The following is a 15,277-nucleotide window of genomic DNA, read 5'->3' on the forward strand; positions in this document are numbered from 1 at the left end:
ATGATTAGCACGTGATTACACCACAGCAAGAGTGGTGATTGGTTCTGTTGTCACATGACTTTCTGCAGCAGTTTGAAAGTGTTCTGGCAGATGTTTGGAGTTGTGCTAAGCCATTCCTCAGCTGTGTGCATTTGTTTACTCATGGTGACTGGTGCATACAAGCATTTACTAGACCTATTCAGTAGAAATTTAAAATTAATGTAATACATATAGAAAACTTTTCTGTGAAATTAAACTTTTCATACATACTTAATTTTAATTACATAAACATGTCTACATACGTAAAAACAGGTAAAGTAACTAGTTTGTCAATTTTTTAGCATACACATTAGGAAAATCCTTATTATATAACTAGAGGCCCAGTGCATGGATTCTTGCACATTGAAAGGAAATTAATTAGAAGGTGGCTGGCAGGGCGGGACTGGATGAGATGGCCCAGACACACCCTGGAGCCAACCTCCCGCCGTCCCTCCTCAGCTGGCTGCACCTGGGGCAGCACTGGGGCTTGAAGGGCATCTGTGGAGTGAGCGGGGTCCTTCTGGCAGGTGGGGTCCCTCAGCCTGGCCTGTGGGGATGGGGCCAAAACCAGCAGTCCGACATCCCCCAAGGGGTCCCAGAGTGCGAGAGGGCACTCTGCAAAGTTGCTATCGCTCGGCAGCTCCTGCATTGAGTGTCTGCCCCCTGGTGGTCATTGTGTGTTGGCCGGTCGTTTAGGCTTTTATATATATAGATGGACTTTTGGCTTTAATGGACACCCCCTCGCTTGAATTAGTCTGTTATACGGAGATTTTATTGTATTGTACCTTTTATGTTGAATGGAGAAAAGACAACAAATAACTTACTCTTGCTGCGCTACAACAAATTTCATGGGAAACAATAAGCCCTTTAGACTGTATGGCACTGCTCTTTGATTGCACTTAATTCTATTTCAAAACATTCTTCTTTATTTAAAAAATACGCTCATGTGTCTCTGTAGATGTTGCCATTGGTGCGCCCTTTGCAGGCCAGGATCAAAGAGGCAAAGTGTTCATTTACAACGGGAACAGACATGGCTTGAACACCAAGGCTTCCCAAATTTTGCAAGGAGTGTGGGCATCACAGGCTATCCCTTCTGGCTTTGGCTACACTTTAAGAGGAGACTCGGACATAGACAAGAACGATTACCCAGGTAAGATTTTCTTTCTTTTCCCTCGGTAGAGTTCACCTCCTAGAAAGAGCCCATTCTCTGGGAAATGCCTCCTGCGTAAGCAGCTCTCTCAGACAGCGGAGGCTAAGCTTACCCACTGCACGGGTTCTTGGTGTAGGATTCCAGAGTGACTTTCATGAGAATTTGAAGGAAGACAAAACAAACACTCCCATTCCTGTCAAGAAAAGCAAGATGGCTTTTAAAAACTGCATTGGACATAAAACTTGCCGACTTTGCAACCGAAGTTTTTTTCGAAACCCCTCAGCAATTTGGTCTCCATTGACAAAGACAGATACCTTTCTAGAGCAATTTATTTTAATCCCATAATTCCTTTCTGATCTCATATTAATTAACTTATGAACCTCAATGTTTCTGTCATAAAGCTCACATTTTTAGAGCATAAGTATTTTCCAGGTATATTTTGGGCTTTCCAAAGATAGATTGGATATTTTAAAGTTGAAGCAAAATTAACTGGTTTGCAACAGAAATAAACTATTTTTTTTCAATTAGAATTGTCATACATCATTATATTATTAACCAGCTTTGATTACCTAATTTATACTGAGGACTCATGGAAATCCATAAAGCAGAGAGCTACCATTCATGTTTTGGGCATGTCATATGAAAATATGGATTGGTCTTAAAGAATTGTTTCAGTAATCAGGATTTTTAGCAAAGAACATTAGACTTCTTGGCTTTATGGTTCAATTTTCACTTTTATGTTGGTTATGTTAAGATGGTTTCAATAAATACTTAGAAGTCATTAATAGTTAACTGACAGCTTCAATTCTTTATGAAAGCCTTGTCTCTTTCCACCGCCCCTCCCCTAATTGAGTATTTTCCATATGTAGTAGAGCTTTTTCTGATTTGGGGCAGCGTTCCAATCACTGACTCGGTTTTCTCTTCCCCTCTGGGATCAGGCAAAAAGGATCCTGCAACATGTTCTTATAAACTTGCCAGAAATACTTCATGGCACTAGCATAGACATTATAGTGGGCTCAACATGGATTAATATTACATTTTATACAAATTTGTATATGAATGCATCCTTCCTACAGCAATTTTAAGAGCATCTCATTAGATTTATTTTTGTAGGTCATACTGTACTAGTCTAATCAATGATGGTTTTTGTTATTTGAGGGGAGGATCTGACATGTAATATGTTCTATTTTAAATGATCCAAAATTTAGATCCTCTATGTAATTTCTTCCCAAAATATGTCAGGGTAATTAATGAAATTCAACTCCTGGGTTGCAATTTTAGACAAACAGTTAATTTAGAAAGTTATTGCTATTCATTAAGCAGTGCCTTATATTAGGTAAAGAAATAAAGGGAGTATCCATTAAAGAGCCAGTCCACCGACTTCCTTTGAAGTCTTCTAAAAAAAGTGCCAGGGCGGAGAGAAATAGGAAACAACTTTTCTCTCAAGGAATATTTCCTTCAGTGAAGGGGGGCAGAAAAAGGAGTAGCACAGGGAACAGAGAAGCTGTTTATTAATTATGTCTTTTTCATCCCATTTTAACAATTATAAAAGGTCATTTGAGGCCATGTGCTAGATAACACCTTTATCTACTGAGGCTGATTCAATTTAGAGGGACTGATGATGTAAGTGCTGTGTTATAGCCACCTGTATGTCAAGTAAATGTTCTTCACTAAGGCAAGACCAAAGGCCACTAAGTTGAATTTTTATTCCTCAAGATAGTCGTGAGGTTTTCAGAGTTCCTCTTTATTAGTAGACTGGTTCTGGTCCAGATTCTGCCTCTTAAAGGGGAATATAGGTGTTTTGTGATTTATGATCCTATACCATTTTCCCTGCTACTCATCCCACAAAAAGAATGCCACTCAAAAAAGCCTTTTTATGTTGACACCAAGTCCCCGGGGCCCTATCAAGAGGAGACTGGCTAATAGGCAGGCAAATAGATTCTGTTAACTAGCGGAGCAGATTTGAAATTTGCAGGCATAACTCGGGAATTAGACATGTCACTTCCCTCATTTTTCTATCAATGAATTCCATTTAGCTCTCAAGCCTCCATTTCCACAAAGGCGGAAAACGTTAATCATGCAGTCACATCTAGATTCGGACTTAATCTCATTTAGCAGAGAGGCTGTGAGCAAGGGAAGGGACGTTAGACTGCCTGGGTCCGGCTCCCCAGTCCTCACTGATGAGCTGTGGCAGTGGACAAGTTATTTGATTTCTCAGAGCTTCTATTTTCTTTTCTGGTTTTATGGGGCCAATAATACCTACTTCACTGGGTTGTGTGGAAGGTTTTTTATAAAATGTTGTGAAATGGCTTACAATAGGAAAGAGTATCAATCTGATGAGCATGAACAGAATCAAAGCTGCTTAACTTTACAGGTCTGTTAGGCTGCCTAAGATTTTGAAAACATGCATTCTAGGATGCTGGAGATGGACGACATAGGTATAAAACTTGACTTCACTGTTTTCCAGCTGTGTACGAGTGAGACAATTTTTTAACTTCTCTGAACTTCAATTTCCTAGTCTGTAAAATAAGATAATAATATGTTGGTATAAAGATGAACTTTAATGTTTATATAATGAAATGATGTCTTTAGTTAAAATGAGAATATATAGAACATAGTTCAATAAATGGCAGCTCTTCAAACAAATTTTAAAACAGACTATTTTGGAGGTATTCTTTTTCTTAAGCACACTGATTTATATGAATTTATTTTGCTTATTCAATTTTCATAATCCCCAAGCTTACTTTATAGTATGATATTTACTTTTCCTGCCCCAGACCCATAAGACTATGAGAGTAAGAACATAGATATAGAGACCCTACTGGCTGAAAACCACTTATAATATTCCTGTGGCTGGACCCTCACTAGAGGATTCTCCTAATATCATGAGGTTGCTGCCCAGCTATGAAATGATTCCACCACTCACCCACCCTAAGTGGGAGATGAAGCATAAGGGAATTCTCCCATATCTTACTACTGTGATTTACTGGGTACCAGAAATGAAAAGTGCTCTTTCCTCTCCCTTAGCCATTTAGGGGTATTTAATTTCTTATAAATTAGGCCCAAATTAAGAAGATAACAATGGCAATTTAAAGGAAGGAACTGACAAAATAGTGTAAGTGGAAAATAGATAAGACTTGGTAATGACTGGCTGTGATGAAAAATAGAGGAGGTGGGGTGGGAAGAAGAGGGGATGTTAAAGATGACTCTGGAATTTTGATCTGGTGTCCTGAGAAGAGTATAGTATAATGGAAAGACATGAGAGATTTCGTTTTAGAAATATAGAGATTCTATTGTAGAAACAATATTTGGAATAATTTTGCTTAACCACTCAGTTTTCTTAGACTTCTAAACAATAAACATTGTCATCGGTACGCATACATAAATAAGAATCATAAATATTTTCATTTTTGGTACCAAAATTCTTTTTCCTACAAAGAAAAAAATAGATGTGATCAGATTTCTACACTGGTGCTCATTGGGAAATTATGGTTGACCAAGAGTATCTTGTACACATTAATAGAGTGAAAACATTTCAGAGAAGAAACAGCTGTGATAGGAATCCCTAAAATGCAATGATCTAGTCTAATCCTGTTAAACATGATTGTATAACAAAGTCATCTGCTAAATGCACAGTCCAGACATTAGGGGGGAGGGGTGGAGGAGGGAATTGCTGGTTTTGTTGAGGAACAGAAATCATACAGGCAATAAAAAGAGAGGAAAACATGGGCTGAATGCCAAGACTATCATTGTCTTGTTCAAGCCTCTAATAGACCATGATGATATCATGAAGCCATCTCAGACAATTATACCAAATGTAATAAAATGACCCATTTTATGCTTTAATGAGTGGTTGTGTGTGTGTGCATGTGTGTGTGTGTGTAAACAATCCAGCTAGAGAGAAGCTGCACATGAGAAGAAATAAAAGGGTGGCTTTAACCAAGAGAACAATGCATTTTAATCAAACTTTGAGCTCATCAAATTGGTGTGAAGTTTAGTTGAACTAAGTTTAAATCTTATAGTCAAAGTTTATTTTAGCTTCTCAAACTGCTACCAAATTTTTTATGAAAAGCAAAACATTATGTTCTTTTTGAGCAAGATTTTCATAATTTCATTATAAACACATTAGAAATTAGAATATACATTTCTTGTAAGAAGACTTTATAAATTTAGATTAAATTGAATAAATTAAGTCAACTGAAGGAGTTTTTGGACTTGAGTCCTGCAGTGTCATAAAAAGAAGTAAAAATGAATGGAGAGATAAACAAATCAGGTTCTAAATCCAGTTTGCCCAAGACACTTCTCTGGGCCTTACTTTTTTCACCTGAGAGTGACGTGGATGTATGGGACACTTCTCCAAGGGTCTTTTAAAACTCCAACTTAGATTCTGTAAACCAAGATCTAAACTTACTGCCTCCTCAGATTTTTCTGTAATATTGGATAAATTATCAAGGTTCTATCTTGGGGGGGGGCATTTAATAAAACATATAAGACCTTTTTTCTTAACTTTTTCTAAAAAATAATTCTAGACTGACAGAAAAGTTGCAAAAATAGAGTCCCATAAACCCTCCTGTCAGATTCCCCTAATATCAACATACTAGAGGCCCCATGCATGAAATTTGTGCATGGGGGGGAGGGTGTCCCTCAGTCCGGCCTGCACCCTCTCCAATCTGGGACCCTTCAGGGGATGTCTGACTGCCAGTTTAGGCCCGATCCTGGCAGTCAGACATCCTTTTCACAATCTGGGACCGCTGGCTCCTAACTGCTTGCCTGCCTGCCTGCCTGATTGGCCCTAACTGCCTCTGCCTGCCCGTCTGATCTCCCCTAACCGACTCTTCCTGACGGCCTGATCCCCCCCTAACTGCTCCCCTGCTGGCCTGATCGCTCCCAACTGCCCTCCCCTGCAGGCCTGGTCACCCCCAACTGCCCTCCCCTGCCAGCCTGATTGCCCCCTAAGTGCTTGCTCCCCTGTGTCAGCCCGATCTCGTCCCTAACTGCTTGCTCCCCCGCTGGCCTGATCGCCCTTAACTGCTTGCTCTCCTGCCGGCCTGATCATCCCTAACCACCTCTGCCTTGGTCCCCGCCACCGTGGCTTTGTCCGGAAGTAAGTCAGATGTCTTATAATTAGCATATTACCCTTTTATTAGTATAGATTATATAACCAGAGTATACTTAGTTATTAGCTAATGTATAAACCTATTAGAAATGCTAATAGAATTTCACCATCTGTCCCACTTGTGTTCTTTTTCTAGTCCAGAATCCAGTCCAGGATCTCACTTTGCATTTGGTTGTCATGTGTCCTTTGTCTCCTCCAATCTGTGCTAGTCCCTTGATCTTTCCTTGCTGTCATGACTTTGAAGTTTTTAAAAAGTATGGCTAGATATTTGAAGCATGTCCCTGAATTTAGATTTGTCTGATATTTGTTCATGATTATATTGGGGTTATGTATTTTTGGCAAGAAAAACACACAACTGATGCTATGTCCTTCTCAGTGCATCAATAGCTGGAAGTACATGATGTCTACTGTCCTTTTGCACTTTGATATCATCCAGGTTTCCTACTGTAACATTACTATTTTCCCCTTTGTATTAATAAGTATCTTTAGAGAGATACTATGAGACTATGCAAACTTCCTATTTTTTCTCATTATGCCTTTGCACACCAATCTTAGCATCCACTGATGATTCTTCCCTGCAACAATTATTACTGCCTGATTGCCATATTATATTTCTATTATTCCTTCTACATTCATTAGTTGCATTTGTAATATACAAAAAAGATGTCTTTCCTATCCATCTATTTATTCAATTTATTATATCTATATGGAGCCATGGATATTTATTTCATTAGCTATAATCCATTATATTTTTGTTGTTGCATAAATTGTCCTATGCCTGGCCAGTGGGAATTCCTTCCATTTGGTTCCTATGTTCTTTTAGCATTTCCATCCTCTTATGAGCATGTCCTTAGTTTCTTACATGACAGGATACTTTGGGCTCATCTTGTATTTTCCTTGCCCAATGTTGCAATCAACCATTCTTCAAAGACCTCTAGTTCCTTTTTTAAAAGAATGGCATCTAGAAATCAAGATCTGGATACTGGGAGTTCTCATTCCTGATAGGGTGTGAAGATAAAATTTGTAATGCACTGAATTCTACAGATTACCATGTTCCCTTATATTATGGTTATATTTCAAGCCATCAATATTACTATAAATCAACAAATTACATTTTTAATATTCAACATATATTTTTAAGTCAGTAATTTTACATTTTAGTTGTCAGTAACAGGTACTAAGTCAATTTTAATACTATTTAGCTAATGGTGAGAACAGTCACTAATAGTCTTCATTCTAAAGATGATGATGATAGTAGAATATTTACTGATTATATAACGTTGAAGAGATTGTGCTTTGGAAACACAATTTACTAGCTTACTCATGTGCCTGGCACTTTTCTAAGTTTTGAGGATACAGCACTGAATTAAACAAAGATCCTGCCTCATGGGCCTGAGTTCAAATTCTAGCTGTGACAATGGCTGACTCTGTAACCTCATTCAGCCTCCTTAGGCCTCAGTCTTCTGGCGAAATTGGTATATAGTGCCTAATAATATTCCCCCTTTTCAAGGGGTGTTGTGGATGTTTGATATGTGCAAAGCATGGCCAGCCAGTGTGGCTCAATGGCTGAGCGTCAACCCATGAGGTCACCGTTCGTTTCCCAGTCAGGCCATATGCCCTAGTTGCATGCTCAATCCCCAATGTGGGATATGCTGGAGGCAGCCAATCAATGATTCTCTCTCATCATTGATGTTTCTACTTCTCTCTTCCTCTCCCTTCTTCTCTGAAATCAATAAAAATATATTTAAAAAAATATGTGCAAAGCAGTTGCACCATGAATAACAACTAGTAACAATCATTAAATTTTAGTTATAAATGACATATTGATACAATTTGACATAATTCATGCCTTTAAGAAACAGTGTAATCATGGAGATAAAGCATCCAATAGTTAATTGTAATACAAGAACATATAGAAGAGTTGTTTTTTTTAAATATATTTTATTGACTTTTTACAGAGAGGAAGGGAGAGGGATAGAGAGTTAGAAACATCGATGAGAGAGAAGCATCCATCAGCTGCCTCCTGCACGCTCCCTACTGGCGATGTGCCCGCAACCAAGGTACATGCCCTTGACCGGGAATCGAACCTGGGACCTTTCAGTCCACAGGCCGACACTCTATCCACTGAGTCAAACTGGCTAGGGCCGTATAGAAGAGTTTTTAAAAATTTATCTTTATTGTTAAAAGTTTTACATTCTGACAGGTGTGAGGTGGCACCTCATTGTCATTTTGATTTGCATCTCTTAGATGATTAGTGACTTTTAACTTTTTTTCATATGCCTTTGGGACTTCTGTATGTCCACTTTGGAGAAGTGTCTATTTAGGTCCTTTGCCCATTTTTTAATTGGATTTTTTATCTTCCTTTTGTTAAGTTGTATGAGTTCCCTATAAATTTTGGAGATTAACCCCTTATTGGATGTATCATTGGCGAATATGTTCTCTCATGTAGTAGGCTCTCTTGTTATTTTATTGATGGTTTCTTTTGCTGTGCAGAAGCTTTTTATTTTGATGTAGTCCCATTTGTTTATTTTCTCCTTAGTTTTCATTGTCCTAGGGGAAGTATCAATAAAAATATTGCTAAGAGAGATGTCTGACATTTTGCTGCCTATGGTTTCTCCTAAGATTTTTATGGTTTCGTGTCTTACATTTAAGTTTAGTTTGAGTTTATTTTTGTGTATGGTATAAGTTAATGGTCTAATCTCATTTTTTTGCATGTATCTGTCCAATTTACCCAACACCATTTATTGAAGAGACTGCCTTAACTCCATTGCATGCTCTTGCCTCCTTTGTCAAATATTAATTGTGCATAATGGCTTGGGTCGATTTCTGAGTTCTCTGTTTTGTTCCATTGATTTATATGCCTATTCTTGTGCCAGTATCAGGCTGTTATAATTACAGTGGCTTTGTAGTATAACTTGAAATCTGGTTTTGTAATTACTCCAATTTTGTTCTTTTTTCTCAAGATTGCTGCAGCTACTCAGGGTCTTTTTTGGTTCTGTATAAATTTTTGGGGTATTGTTCTAGATCTGTTAAATATGCCATTGGTATTTTAATAGGAATTGCATTGAATCTATAGATTGCTTTGGGTAGTATGGGCTTTTCAATGATGTTGATTCTACCAATTCATGAACACAGTATATTCTACTTGTGAATATCTTCCTTTATCCTCTTTTTTCAATGTCACGTAGTTTTCCAAGTATAAGTCTTTTACCTCCTTGGTTAAATTTATTTCTAAGTATTTTAATGTTCTTGTTGCAATGGTAAATGGGATTGTTTTTTTAGTTTCTCTTTCTGTGAGTACATTATTGGTGTATAAAAATTCCATAGATTTCTGAGTGTTAATTTTTTATTCTGTTACATTGCTGAATTCATTTATTAAATCTAATAGTTTCTTGATGGAGTCTTTAGGGTTTTCTATGTACAATATCATGTTGTCTATGAATAATGATAGTTTTACTTTCTCCTTTCCAATTTGGATGCCTTGTATTTCTTCTTCTTGTCTGATCATTACGGCTAGCACTTCCAGTACTATGTCAAATAGGTATGGTGAAAGTGGGCATCCCTGTCTTGTTCCTGTTCTTGGAAATTGTTTTACTAGTAGGTTTTGCCCATTGAGTATGATGTTGGCTGTAGGTTTGTCATATAAGGCTTTTGTTATGTTGAGTTATGTCCACTCTGTTCCCACCTTGCTGAGAGTTTTTATAAAAAAAAAAGAGTGTTGGATTTTGTTGAATGCTTTTTCTGCATCAATTGATATGATTGTGTGATTTTTTTGTCTTGCAATCTGTTAATGTGCTATATCACATTTACTGGTTTTTGGATATTTACCAGCCTTGCACCCCTAGAATAAATCCCACTTGGTTGTGGTATATGATCTTTTTAATGTGTTGCTGGATCCAATAAGTATTGGTGAGGATGTGGAGAAAAGGGAACCCTCGTACACTGCTGGTGGGAATGCAAACTGGTTCAGCCACTGTGGAAAACACTATGGAGATTCCTCCAAAAAATAAAAATGGAATTCCCATTTGACCCAGCGATCCCATTTCTAGGAATATATCCTAAGAAATCAGAAACAACAGTCAGAAAGAATATATGCACTGCTATGCTCATAGCAGCACAATTTACAATAGCTAAGATTTGGAAACAGCCTAAGTGCCCATCAGCAGAGGAGTGGATTAAAAACATGTGGTACATCTACACTATGGAATACTATGCAGCTGTAAAAAAGAAGGAGCTCTTACCATTTGCAACAGCATGGATAGACCCGGAGAGCATTATGCTAAGTAAAATAAGCCAGTCAGAGAAAGATAAATACCACATGATCTCACTCATATGTGGAATTTAATGAACAACATAAACTGATGAACAAAAATAGATCCAGAGACATAGAAGCATCTAACAGACTGTCAAATATCAGAGGGAAGGCAGGGAAGAGTGGGTGGGTAGGAAGAGATCAACCAATGAACTTGTATGCATATATGCATAATTCATGGACACAGACAATAGGATGGTGAAGGTCTGGGGTGGGCTGCAGGGGCAGGCTGGCAGAGGTCAATGGAGGAGAAAGGGGACATATGTAATACTTTCAACAATAAAGATTTTTTAAAAAGGTATTACAGATGTCTCCTTTTCCCCCACTGACCTCCTTCCTCCCCACTCCTATGCCCAGGCCTTCACCCTACTATTGTCTGTGTCCATGGGTTTTGCATATAAATTCTTTGGCTTATATTTTCCCTCCCCTGCCCCTCTTTCTTAAGGTTAAAAAATAATGACTGACTTAAAAAGAAAACATCCTTTTAGCTAAAATGTTCAAAGAAAGCTTCATGGGGGAAGTAATGGTTAAGCAGTGCCTTAAGATACAGGTATGATTAAGAAGTGGTTATATGGAGAAGCCGTTCCAAAAGAAGATAACAGCATGAGCAAAAAATATAAGAAAAGGCAATTGGAAGTGATTTGGCCCAAATTGATGGGAGCACAAGTGAAGAGAGTCAATGAAAGTTAGATTTGGGACAGGTAATAAAGGATGTTGAATAGCAGGTGAAATAATTGGTACTTTGTTAGAAAAATCATGGAAAAGAAAATATGTTTTTATATTTCAAAATGACACTTAAAGAACTTCTGTCTTTAGCAATGAGCATAATGAGTTGTATGAAAAAGAAACTTGAGGTTAGAAGCCGCTATAGTACCCCAGGTGAGAATAGTGCACTGAACCAGGTGAGTGCAACAGTAATTCCAGTGCATGGTGAAGGTGTTTGGGGATAAACAGCCTCAGGGCCACTTTCAGCTCCTGCTGAGGATGAGATCTGGTGGATAACTAACCAGCCTCCCATCCTTTAGGGAGACAGTTGGGGGCCATTCTGCACACTTTTTATGCCTTCAAACTTGAAACATACCTTTATATTCAGAGGTATGTTGGTAAATGAAAGATCTGCAGGTTACTTAGTGATATGCATTTAAAGTTCCTCCATTTTTTTTTCATGGCTTGATAGCTCACTTATTTTTAGTGCTGAATAAAATTCCGTTGTTTGGATGTACCACAGTTTATTGATCCATTCACTGACTGAAGGACATCTTGGTTGTTTTCAAGTTTTGGCCATTTTGAATAAAGCTGGTGTGAACATACATTTTCGACTCCTTTGGGTTAATACCAAGGAGTGAGATTTCTGGGTTGTATGAAAAGATCACGTTTCCTTTGTAAGAAAACTTCCAACTGTCTTCCAAAGTGGCTGTACCACTTGCATTCCCACAAGCAGTGAATGAGAGTTCCTGTTGCTTGGCACGCTCACCAACATTTGGTTTGGTCAGTGTATTGAATTTGGGGCCACCCTAATAGGGTGAGGTGTCAGCTCATTGTTTTAAATTGCATTTCCCTGATGACTTACAATGTGGAGCTTCTTTCCATGTGCTTATTTAACATCTGTAGATATTCTTTGGTGATGTGTCTGTTAAGGTCTTTGGCACATTTTTAATGGGGTTGTTTTCTCATTCTTGAACTTTAAGAGTTCTTTGTATAATTTGGATAACATCTTTTGTCAGATGTATTTTTTGCAAATACTTTCTCCTAGTCTGTGGCTTGTCTTCTCATTCTCTTGACACTGTCTTTCACAGAAAAGAAATTTTATATTTTAATGTAGTCCAGCTTATTAATTATTTTTTTCATGGACCATGCCTTGGTGTTGTATCTAAAAAGTCACAGCCATATCCAAGGTCATTCAGGGCATGACTTTTTCTCCTATGTTATCTTCTAGGAATTTTATGGTTCTGTGTTTTACATTTACATCAATAAGCCAATTATTTTTGTAAAGGTTGTAATGTCTGTGTCTAGGTTTATTTATGTGTTTGTCTTGTAACATTTTTTGATAGCCAGACATGATGTACTAGGTGAAAGGAACTGCTGTAATTAGGCTTGGGTGATGTGGTTGCAGGCATTGGGGGAGGGGAAGTGTTTTAGAGCCCTCGGTTAGGTCTCAGTCCTTAGTGAACCTGTCCTCCAGACGGTGAACTTCACATGTGCTTCTCAGTAACCCTGCTCAAACCCTGGATGGGGTGGGATGGCTAGAATGGGCTGGAGTTGGGTATTTCCCTTCTCCAGGTCAGTTAAGCTCTGTTTGAATAGTTTCTCCTGAGGGCAGACCTTGTTGAAAAGAACACAGCGCTCTGGAATATTTCAAAATAGTTCCTTTTCTGCTCCACCTGCCAGGGAATTTTTCTGATATTCACTATGAGAACCTGGTAGGTATCTAGGAGATAAACTCACAAAAGAATGTCCCCCATCCCTGGTGACTTGATCCCCCTGGAGTTTTTAACTCAAAGTTGTCCACATTGAGCCTGTAGCAGTATTCACCAATTATAGTCTAGATCCCCACCAGCACTGGTTCCCATGGAGATTGCCGCTTTGCTCAGTGTGATTCTCTGTATTTGCCTGTCAGTGTCTTCAATTTAGGGAGCAGCAGTTAGCCTTGTGACCTCACTTCTCTTATGGATCTAAGAGTTGTTGATTTTACAGTTTGTTCAGCTTTTTACTTGTTAGGATAGAGTGACGATTTCCAAGCTTCGTACATGCTGGACCAGAAACTGGAAGTCAGTCGGTTTAAGTTTGTACTCACTACCTTCCAAACACTCATTCCTAGAAGCTGGCTCCTTTCTGAAACCCAAGGTACCAGTAAATTTGGCGGGATATCATTTATATTTGATCCTGCTTGTAAAGATATAGTTAATAAAAACGGGCTGCCTTGCCCCAAGGGAGGGGAGGATATGGAGGAGTTGGTGTAAGTTCCTGTTTTGGAGCCTCCACATTATTTCTGACTTCTCACTGCATGTTCTTTCTATAAGTCATTTTAATTTATTAATACACAATTTAAAAGCCATATTTTAGTGTAATTCACTTGAAGCTTCCCTTCCGTCTTTGCACACCCTGGATGTTTTCCCAGAGTTCACTTCCCATTTAGGAACTCAGGTCAAATGTTGTTTCCTCCGGAAGCTTTCCCTGACTGTTGTCCTTCCTCTAAAATCTCAGATTAAAATGATACATTTGATAAATGTCTCTTTTTCCCCATTAGACCGGACATTTTATTAGTGGATGGCAAGCACTGGCTTTGGTTTTGCTCACTGTGAGATCCCTAGTACCCAAAGCAATGGCCGACACTGAGGCACCTACTAAATATTTGTTGAATGAATAAGACTAAATGATTGAATTAATTAATTAATTAGGTTTTTCACGGCCACATATCTTACCATATAAACCGTTGCTCTCCTGTCTCTTTACCTGGCCACCATCTTTCAACTCTATAAACCTAGTAAACTATTGTATTTGTGTGCAGACAAAGATTGCAAATGTAAGTAGAGATAAAATAAACTTGTACATCCTCTCCTGGGATCATGGGAGGCACCACTCAAGGTGGTGCACTCATTTTTGACAAGCAGAACCTTGATCCTAGCTCTGTATTCACTGGACAATTAAATGCCAGTTGCTATTCAAACTGCTAGACCAGGAGAACCAGTAGCCAGCATGATAGAAACAGCACCCAACTGGGAGTCAGGGGGCCCATGTTCTCATTTCTTCACCCATCATTTACCAGCCCTGTAGCCTTGGACATACTACTCACATCTCTGAACCTTAGCTTCTCCAGCCATAAAAAGAAGGTCATCAGACCATCCTGTACCCTCAGGATTGCTGGGAAGGTGATGTGCAAACTCTAAGTCACTCTGCAAAGTCCAATGTTGTTATTTCTTAATACAGCCCACCGAATGGGTGTGGGAGAGACTGGGGGCAATTTCTAATGCTGTAGTCCAGGCTTTTTGCAGCACACCTAGGCCTGTGCCTTAAGGCAGTGACTTGAGTAGTTTATGCCTAAATCTTCCTACCTAGGAGATGAGGAAGGAGAGATTTTCAAAATAACTGACGGCAGCAGAATTCTCTTCAGTCCTTTCTATTTGCAAACACTGCTCATGCGTGCTCTTCTTTCTACGTGACCATAATTTTGTATTTTCTTACCGACATTTTCCTGTGAAACATTATTAATAGCTGCTTTCTTAAAAACTACCAACCCTACCAACAGAGCAGCCCTCAGTCTAGCTTGTGGCGTAGGTGAAGCTTAGCCCCTCTCATCCCTGGCTTCCTCTTCCTTCTGTCCCAAGGGACCTCCACACCAGCTACAGAAGCTTACACTGTTTATTTCCTTTTCTCAAATGTGCAGTGAGGAAGGATCTAATATCCTATTCTCATCAGGATAGAAGTGACCCAGGGAAGTGGGTGGCACCCACTGGGAATTAGCAGACTCAGTGGGTGCTGGTCTGCATTGTTAACAAGGTTCCTGGGAGAGTTGACTGAGGGCAGGGATGTGTCTGTTCACTGCAGCTAGGACAGGACTTGGCTCATGGTGGGTGTTCAAGGAGCTGCTGAGTGAGGGTGCCCAGAGTAGGGAACCACTGCATAAATGTCTTCCCTTCCTCTCCTACCTCCCTTGAAACTCTATACATTTGTTCAGTATGTC

General features: G+C 39.0%; 1 protein-coding gene across 1 annotated transcript in view; it reads left to right on the plus strand.

Moving 5' to 3' along the window:
- The window catches only part of ITGA8 (integrin subunit alpha 8), a 204,212-nt gene that overhangs the window by 99,127 nt on the left and 89,808 nt on the right, over window positions 1-15,277 (plus strand). Inside the window, exon 13 of the mRNA XM_008150418.3 lies at window positions 977-1,168. Coding sequence (XP_008148640.2) covers window positions 977-1,168 — 192 coding nt within the window. The remainder of the gene's footprint in view (window positions 1-976; window positions 1,169-15,277) is intronic.

The sequence above is a fragment of the Eptesicus fuscus genome, chromosome 5, assembly GCF_027574615.1.
Source record: "Eptesicus fuscus isolate TK198812 chromosome 5, DD_ASM_mEF_20220401, whole genome shotgun sequence".
Classification (NCBI taxonomy): domain Eukaryota; kingdom Metazoa; phylum Chordata; class Mammalia; order Chiroptera; family Vespertilionidae; genus Eptesicus; species Eptesicus fuscus.